Source organism: Balaenoptera musculus, chromosome 14, assembly GCF_009873245.2.
Source record: "Balaenoptera musculus isolate JJ_BM4_2016_0621 chromosome 14, mBalMus1.pri.v3, whole genome shotgun sequence".
NCBI lineage: Eukaryota > Metazoa > Chordata > Mammalia > Artiodactyla > Balaenopteridae > Balaenoptera > Balaenoptera musculus.
In genome coordinates, this window is record NC_045798.1 from 27,463,307 (window position 1) to 27,472,117 (window position 8,811).

General features: G+C 52.8%; 1 protein-coding gene across 2 annotated transcripts; it reads right to left on the minus strand.

The window, feature by feature from the left end:
• Nucleotides 1-1,383: 1,383 nt before the first annotated feature.
• Nucleotides 1,384-8,519, minus strand: CLTCL1 (clathrin heavy chain like 1). 2 transcript variants are annotated; one of them, XM_036822829.1, is made up of 3 exons: nucleotides 8,015-8,519; nucleotides 2,199-2,380; nucleotides 1,384-1,602 (listed from the first exon to the last, which is right to left on the minus strand). In XM_036822829.1, the coding sequence occupies exons 1-3, from the start codon at nucleotides 8,111-8,113 to the stop codon at nucleotides 1,518-1,520; spliced, it is 366 nt and encodes a 121-aa protein (XP_036678724.1). In that variant the 5' UTR covers nucleotides 8,114-8,519; the 3' UTR covers nucleotides 1,384-1,517. The 2 variants fall into 2 exon arrangements, with proteins under 2 accessions (XP_036678724.1, XP_036678723.1); XM_036822828.1 differs by having other exon boundaries at nucleotides 1,384-2,380; nucleotides 8,015-8,171.
• Between the last annotated feature and the right edge of the window lie 292 nt (nucleotides 8,520-8,811).

The window sequence follows — 8,811 nt, forward strand, 5'->3', positions numbered from 1 at the left end:
AGCAATGAGGGATTCTACCCGACTTCAGGCTCTTTGGGTCAAGGGTGAAAATGCATCTCTGAAAATATCCACCAGCAATCCATCAGTGGACGGTCTGAAGGGCCCAGGGTGAGCGAGTCTGCTCGGGCAGCTCCAGAAGGAACTCTCAACCAGGTGGGAGCGGGCTGCAAAGCAGAGCTTTTAAACAAGAGCCCGATGGACTTCCCCAGCCGTCTAGTGGTTAGGGCTCCGTGCTTCCACAGCAGGGGACGTGGGTTCGATCCTTAGTTGGGGAACTAAGATCCCGCATGCAGTGCGGCGTTGCCAAAAACAAAAAAGAACCCTGTTCCCCCACGAGCCCTCAGCCAACACGGGCGCCCCTGATCGTCCAGGCTCAGACCCCCACCCCCACGAGTTCACACCAGCCCCCATGGAACAGCCCAGGCTTGTGAAACAGTAACAGTGTAATTCAGTTACCTGTGTAATGCTATCACTGTACAAATACTTTTTTAAAGACAACTTTGCTCACTTTGGTGTGGCCTCCATTTGCCAGCAACATGTACTACAGGGTCCAGGATCCTCCTGTGGCCTCAGGGTTGCAGTAAGAACAGGAGAAAAGCCTTAAAATGACATCACATTGGTCCTACAGCCTCACGCTTCCTCGTGCAAAAGAAAACAGCAAAAAAAAAAAAAAAAGAAAAACAGCACCGCACGTGGTTCCAGCTGCAGCAGCTCATGTGAACACGGAGAGAAGAGGGGCAGTCGGGCACCTGGAGGCGGGCCACGCTGCCCTCCCGGAATGGGAGCCACTCACAGAGCCCCCGGGGACCGAGATGCAGTGAGATGGGAAGGCCGCTTCAGGGCGTGATCCAAGCACAGACGACAACCAAGTCACTGTGCCTCCCCTGAAACACCAAGAGCTCCCCCTTGGCTAAAATGAGTGGCTGCTGTCTCTTCACCCATCCCAGCTTCACGCTCTCTCCAGTCTGCCCCCCCCCGCACCCCACCACTGCCGTAGGGAGGGTTCCTGAGATGCCCAATCAGAGAATCACTCCCCTCTCTGACAGCGTCCAAGCTACAGCAAACTCTGGCTTCCTCAGACCGTCCCCCAGACTACCCAACGGAAGCCCAGATCCCATCAAAGCCTCTTCTTAACACCCTCTTACCCAGGCCCACGCCCCATGGGGCTCCTGGTGGTCTCCGGCTGGAGGGACGGACAACATGCAGATGCCGTGTTCTCTCTGCCCCCACACCCACACCCCAGGAGAGCCGCATGTTAAAGGGCCCAGGAGACCAACAGGCTGGGCATCGCGAGACCCGTGGAGCACACCAAACAGCAAACAGCACGCTAGACAGGGTCTCTCGACAGTACTGTAAAAACAGAAAACGCAGAGGAGCCAAAAGTATCATTAAGAGTTCAGGAAGTTTAATAACTTCAATTAAACTTAAAACAGTTTACAATACTTACACTACATGTTCAAAAAAATAGTGACAAGAAATAGAGCTGAAAACAGACAAAAGATCATTTCGAATAAAAATTATTCAGCTATTTCTTTTTGAATAGAAAGGTCTTCACTTCCAGATGTCCCTCTACCTACTGAAATGACCAAGTAGACCCTCTTTCTGTAAAAAAATAGAAGCAACGCAAAGCTAATATTTGGCATTCACAAATTTTAGGTCCAGAAAGCACTTTCACTTTTCAAAGTAAGTGATAAAGATTTCACGTAAAACACTAGCAAGCCTGGTGTATACATAATCCTTTCAGTTCCTGAATCCTGGCAGTAGGGAAAGATTCTATGTCCTCAGAGTAACTAGGTTTCAAGCACCCGAGACCCCAAGTCCAGGGAAGTGAAATTCTACTAATGCCCGACGGCCCCGTCATTGGCACATTTCCCAAGTGAAGCAGGATCTGGATGCACACTCCAGGTTGCCTGGACAACCTCCCTCACCCCCATCACCCAATCTTCCCCTCTGAGGTCAAGAGTGCCTGCAGGGAGAGGCATGGCGCTCCCTCCCTCGCATGCATCTGGACGTAGGGGTGAGGGCACCAAAGCTCAGGGCCTCTTATTGAACAGGACGCGCAAGACACAGCTTATGCTAAAACTTCTGGAGTTTAATGCTATTGATGACACTTTGCTGTGAGTGTATGACGCTTGTTCAATATAAAAGGTAACAAAGCAGGTGAGGTAAATGCTTTTCTGAACATCCGTCAGGAGTACCTTCCAGAGGCTGGATGCACGGTGGCTCTGTCTGCAGACTGGCCGTGCAGCAGGCGCCGTGGGTCACTCATGCCAGCGTTCACCACCTGTGCCGGCTCGTCCTGGGCACACGGAATCCTGCCAGGTCCCATGGTCAGTATGCTGAAGCCAGCGTCAGCTGGATTAAGTCCCAGGTTTCGAAGCTAAACAGAAAAGAAGCATTTGATTAAAGTAAGTTTTTCCTCTCTGAAACAGATCAGACCTAGACCAGATAAGGGATCACAGCAAGTGACTACTGGAGGCCAATGCGAACATGCGTCTCTATGCCTTTAACAGGTACAGCCAGCACAGCAGCGGCAGGCTTCCAGGAGCTCGCAACCCTGAGGGGCTGAACACACGGGAACCCACGGGAGTAAGGATGACACCAGCAGGGGGGAGCCCAGTCACGACCATGGCGAGCCAACGGGAAGGAGGCCTTGGGGACGGGCCCAGAAACTGGTTTCCCCAAAGGAAGCAATAACAAAGACCCGCCCAAGAGCTTTTGCTTAAAGCATTCCCCTGCATGTCACAAAGTCTAAATCTACTTCCATGGAGCTTCCCTGGTGGTGCAGTGGTTAAGAATCCACCTGCCAATGCAGGTAACACGGGTTCAAGCCCGGGTCTGGGAAGATCCCACATGCCTCGGAGCAACTAAGCCCGTGCGCCACAACTACCGAGCCTGCACACCACAACTACTGAAGCCCGCACGCCTAGAGCCCGTGCTCCGCAACAAGAGAAGCCACCACAATGAGAAGCCCGTGCACCTCAAGGAAGAGTAGCCCCCACTCAACGCAACTAGAGAAAGCCTGCGTGCAGCAACAAAGACCCAACGCAGCCAAAAATAATAAAATAAATAAATTTAAAAATACATATATTAAAAAAAAAAATTAGTGATTTGAGTCCAGTTCCTCATGTAAGAGCTTATACACACATTCGTGGCATTGGGAAAAGTCCAGTACCTCACAAACGTAAGATGGTGTCTTAACATCTGGGAACCATGGATGCAAAAATTAGCCAGAGACCATTAGAACTAGAACAAATGAAGACGGTGGTTCTAGCCGGGTGGGATCCTGCAGTCTCTGGAGACAGGAAGGGACAGCTTTAACTCCAACGACTCGAGAACCCTGATGGGCTGGGACCCGGGATGCTAAACACAGCACAACCCCACAAAGAATACCAGATATCCCTGAGTTTTACTCCACGTGCAGAAAGAGTCCCGAGATGCAGTTTTCCATTAGTCAGTAGAAATAACCAAGGACTCTGATTCCCAGAATAATCAGTCTGGTAGGTAACCAAGCTACACATTTAAAACAGCCCATATCAGAGTTAATAAAAGTAGACAAGGGACCTCCCCAGCAGTCCAGTGGTTGGGACTCCGCCTTCCAATGCAGGGGGCACAGGTTCGATCCCTGGTCGGGGAACTAAGATCCCACATGCTGCGTGGTGCAGCCAAAAATTAAAAAAAAAAAAAAAAAGTAGACAGGACACTCTCTCACAATCCTCTTGGTTCTCTAGACCTGTGATGAAACGAACCCAAATTCGAATCTGACGCTGAGGAAAACATAAAAGAAACTGCGCATCTGAATGTCCTGTGGCTGCTCTACTGAAGGGACCGCAGCCTGGCTGGCAGGGCCACAGCTGTGCTCACACAGGTCGTTGGTGACAACACTAGCTTCTCATGTCAAAGAGCCAGACGCCCCACGGGGTCAACACCTGGGCTGTCACCTCCGGGCCTTGTTCCTTCTGCGTCTGTCTTCTCCCCAGGCTCACTCACTGCCGATCCCAGGGCCCAGCACATGGATGTTATATAATTAATTAGTAGAGAGGTTACTTGTTCTAGGCAGTCAAGAAAATATGCAGTTTAAGAAAATATATTTTATATTTCAAACTTATTAGCAAGCCTTTTCCTATGTTCGAGGAAGCTCTGTAAATGAGGGCTTATGAAAAATGGTGATACTAAGGTCTTTTCTGGAACGTACCTAAACTTTAGAACTAGGTTAGTTCAGGATAGTTTAAAAGCTACATTTTTAGTGCATTACAGACTTCTCTCAAATTACACCACAGCAAGTTTTCTCTATTTTAAAACCAGTGCATAAGACCCTATATTTATCCCTGTTGAATGTCATCTACTTGGATCCCAGGCTGTCAAGATCTGCTTGGATTCTAATTTTGCCCCTGAACCTCGCCATCCCAGCTCCGTGGCGCCCTTCCTCAGCCAGCCAGGGGGATGGTCACCTCCCCTGGCACAGAGGGTCCAGTGGGCCTCCAGCAAGAGAGGCGGCAGAAGAAAATGAACAGGCTAAAAGCAGCGGAGGAGGTGAAGCAGCGAGGGAAAGAAAAATCAGGACGAGCAGGGAGGCGAGGACACATTTCCAGGACGGGGTGACAGGGAGCCAACAACTACCATCCCAGGGGATGTTAGTAAGCAATTCTGTCAAATACATGCTGGGATATGTATGTGATTTTTTTCCCCCTTGGCCACACCGTGCGGCATGTGGGATCTTAGTTCCCCGACCAGGGATCGAACCCACGCTCCCGGAATTGGAAGTGCGCAGTCTTGACCACTGGACCGCCAGGGAAGTCCCAGTACAGTATGTGATTTTAAAAGAAATCTTCAAACCGTGTTAAGTTACAAAAGCAAAGCCCAGGAGAATATTTTTACTATGATTCTTTTAATCATTTTTTTGAAAATATAATGCTTTCCTTAACAGTTTCTTATGGGGAGAGAGACCCCCCTGGTTGCAGAGTTTCCATTCATACTTTTTATTTGGGGCAATTCTTCCATGCACACTTATTACTTTAAAGTCTGTTCCAAACACTTCTGCCCCAGCTACAGGACGCTGAGGAGCCTGGGGAAGCTTGGCTAAGATCACGTGGGACATGACACCTCCATCAACCCAACAAAACTCAAAGAGCACTGGGAAGCATGTGCGGTTTGGGGATCCTGAACATTTAAATTTGTTTTTCCAAAGATGCCCGACTCTAATCCATCCGATACTCGGTCACTCACCTGCCACACACTCACTTTGTAAACAAGAAAGTCAGACGCAAATGATCAGTCCAGCATCTACCTCCAGTATAAGGACCATCAGTCCGCCAACAGGTAAAATTTAACAGCTTACACAAGACCTTACAAAAAGCTTCATACAGATGTAGAACAACAATTCTAGGACACAGTAAGTCCACTGTTGTGCGTCTTAGAATCTGAAAAGTGGCAGAAATAGAGACACAGATGTAGAGAACAAACGTATGGACACCAAGGGGGGAAAGCGGGGGGTGGGGTGGGGTGGTGGTGGTGGGATGAATTGGGAGACTGGGATTGACATATATACGCTGACATGTATAAAACAGATAACTATTAAGAACCTGCTGTATAATAAAGAAAGAAAGAAAAGAAAAAGAAAAAGAATCCGAAAAGCGAGGCAGCAACATAAACCAAGCATGTTCTGGGCGGACGTGTCCTCCCCCCAGAGCCCTGCCAGCACACTCGGATGCTCAACGTCTTCAGTTCAAGCTCAGCCCCCACGTGAAAAAGGCTTTGAACATCAACCTAACTATGAATAACGACTAACCTCTAGAAGACTGGTTCTCAGCTTCGTCTGGGAGGCAACGCCACAGTGCAGAGACTCGGATTCCCGCCCGAGGTGGCCCCGCCGGGTGCTGTGAAGTCCCAGCCACACCGAGAGGCGCTAATCAAGACCAGAGACTGCCGGGCTCCTGAAACTTACATGGGTTCCCTTGGCCAAGTCCACGTCTGTTAAGAGCATCACCTCTGAGCTCCAAGATCAGACCCTGAGGGACCAGTCTGTATGCCTCTGTGGGGGAGCTGTGCCACGTTTCAAAACTCTCACACACCAGCAGCTGCTTCCTGACGCAGCCGGGAGAGAATGCCTGGAGCTCTGAACAGAAATTCTCTGCCACCAAACGGTCCAGCCAGTCCTCTTGTGAATCAAGGCATACCCAGTTCTTAGCCCTTTAGTTTTTTGCCGTTCTCGGATATCACAAACAGCAACCGCCTTCAAACTCAGGTATCTGACTTTTTTTTAAGTTCAAATAGTACTTATGAGAAATGTTTCTGCAGCACCAGTCCGCCCCTCCAAACCAGGGTGACAGGATAAATAAAGCAAAATAACTCGCCACTGTCTGAAGCCCAAGTGGAGGGAACACCTTATTAGGACGCAAGAGACGTAACACGTGTGGCCTCTGCCCACTGCGTTCTGGAGAAGCTGACCATAGAGTAACGGTTCCTGCACATGTATTTGTTTCCCCACCGACCATTATAAAAGTATTGTTTTTCCTCTGGGGAAAATCATGTGGGACAAACTAAATTTAAAAACAGAAAAAAAATATTGTTACAATTAGATCACTTGTAAAGTATCTAGAATTATTTTTCTATAGGTGGCACAGAAACCAAGATCTAGAGGAAAAAGTTTAAACGAGGGGCTTCCCTGGTGGCGCAGTGGTTGAAAATCTGCCTGCCAATGCAGGGAACACAGGTTTGAGCCCTGGTCTGGGAAGATCCCACATGCCGCAGAGCGACATGGCCCGTGAGTCACAACTACTGAGCCTGCGCGTCTGGAGCCTGTGCTCCGCAACGAGAGGCCGCGATAGTGAGAGGCCCGCGCACTGCGATGAAGAGTGGCCCCCACTTGCCGCAGCTGGAGAGAGCCCTTGCACAGAAACGAAGACCAAACGCAGCCAAAAATAAATTAATTAATTAAAAAAAAAACAGTTTAAACGAATAGAACTGATATTTTATAGTCACAAGTCTACATCCTCCACTTCCTAATATTGTACAACTGGAGAACCGGTGTCCACTCTCTTAAAGGATTTTTGGTCTGGGGAGCGATCAGGTGGGGTGAAGGGCCCCAGGGGAGCAAGCTGGGGGCCTGGAAAAGCCCACGAACCGCGTCACCAGACAGTCCTCGTGATACCTGAACGGTCACCGACTATCCAAACATCTTATTAGGAAATCGCTTTCACTCCTTCACGGATCTGAGGGCCTGCTCGGCCCCGGGCAGTGGGTTCCTGGGCTCGCGGGCCGGAGGGAGAGCAGCGACCACACCACGGGATGGGGCGTCCTCAGGGAAGCCCCCAGACCACGGGCGCAGAGAGGAGGCCCCTCACCCTGAAGGTCAGGGCCGGCCTGGGGTGGGGGGCGTCGTCTGAGCAGAAACCAAAGACTAAGCAGCTGGTGGCTGGGAAAGAGGGGGCGAGGGGGGAGCGTGTTCTGCAAAGAGGCAGCAGCACGTGCCGAAGCTCACGGGCCAGCGTGGGGGCTACAGAGAAGGTGCTGGAGAACACGTGGGGGGGGGCAGCGAAAGGGGCTTCCCGGGGCCCCGCGGGTCCGGCCTCCTCACCCCGGGGCGACAGGGCCGCTCACCAAGGGACTTGAAGCGGACGGCTGTCCTCTGGGAAAACGCCTCTGCCCGGGTGCTGGGCAGGGACCCGGGGTAAGGCCGGAGGACGAAACCCAGGGACAGAGTCGGTGCAGTCCCCACCCAGGGAGGAGCGCGAAGCCCGGGACGGACACTCGGGCCCGAGGGCCGAGAAGCCCCCGCTGTCCGCGCACCGGGAGGCGACGTGTGGTCGGACCTTCGCCGTCCGCCCGCGTCCAAGTCTGAACCCCGGGGATTTTCTAGCCCGCGAACGCCGGGAGGCCAGCACGCGCGGCACCCGCGCCCCCACCGCACCGGGCTGGGGTATGCGGTCGGCGGCGCCCTCCGGGACCCTCGGACGGCTGGGACGCGGCCGAATGACCGAGCGCGACCCGTCCCCGCGCGGATTCCGAATCTCACCTGGAAGGTCCTGAGAGAAGCGCACAAGCTGCTGAGCAGGCAGGCGCGGAGCCACCAGCAGAGGCGCGCATGCGCACTGATTGAGGCGCGCATGCGCATTGATTGGCGCGCGCCGTGGGGCCTCGGGCCGCGTCGAGGGGCCTCTGTCCGCGCTCCCTCCGCCGGCCGCCCAGGGTGGGGGCGGGGTGTCTGCGAAAAGTAGTCCCGGGTGTGGCTGCCGGTCCTCCCAGTCCCCCGAGCAGGAACGAGTCTGCGCTGCCCCGCCGGTGCCCAGGGAAGGTGAAGGGGTCCCGGGTTGACCTCCGGCAGGTGTGCGCGGGCAGGTGAAGGGGTCTCGGGCCGACTCCTGGCCGTGCCCAGGGCAGGTGCGCGCGGACAGACTAGGCACGGGCTGCCCTCAGCAAGTTCCCCGAGTGACGGGGTTCCAGGCGGGAGAAGCCCAGTTCCGGCGCCCTTCCCTCGAGCCCTCCATGTGCAGAGAAAGGGCAGAGGGGGAAGGTCTGGACAGTTGAGTTCAGGGACATTTTTAAAATTCAGGCACAGATGGGCCAAAAACACCGCATAAGGAGTCTCGGAACTACGTGTGATGTGTTTACATGCAAGGCGCTCCTAAACATCTTTCCTGGCTTTGCACGTAAACATTTCTGGACACTGCTGGGTCAGAACATCGGTGCGGAGAACTGAGAGATCGCAAAGCAGCAGGTGGGCCACCGAAGGCGCGACGGTCACCTGGGTGGCCGGTGGCTGCACATCTGTAGTGGCAGGTCCGGCACGGAAAGCACACCTGGTTCGCCCAG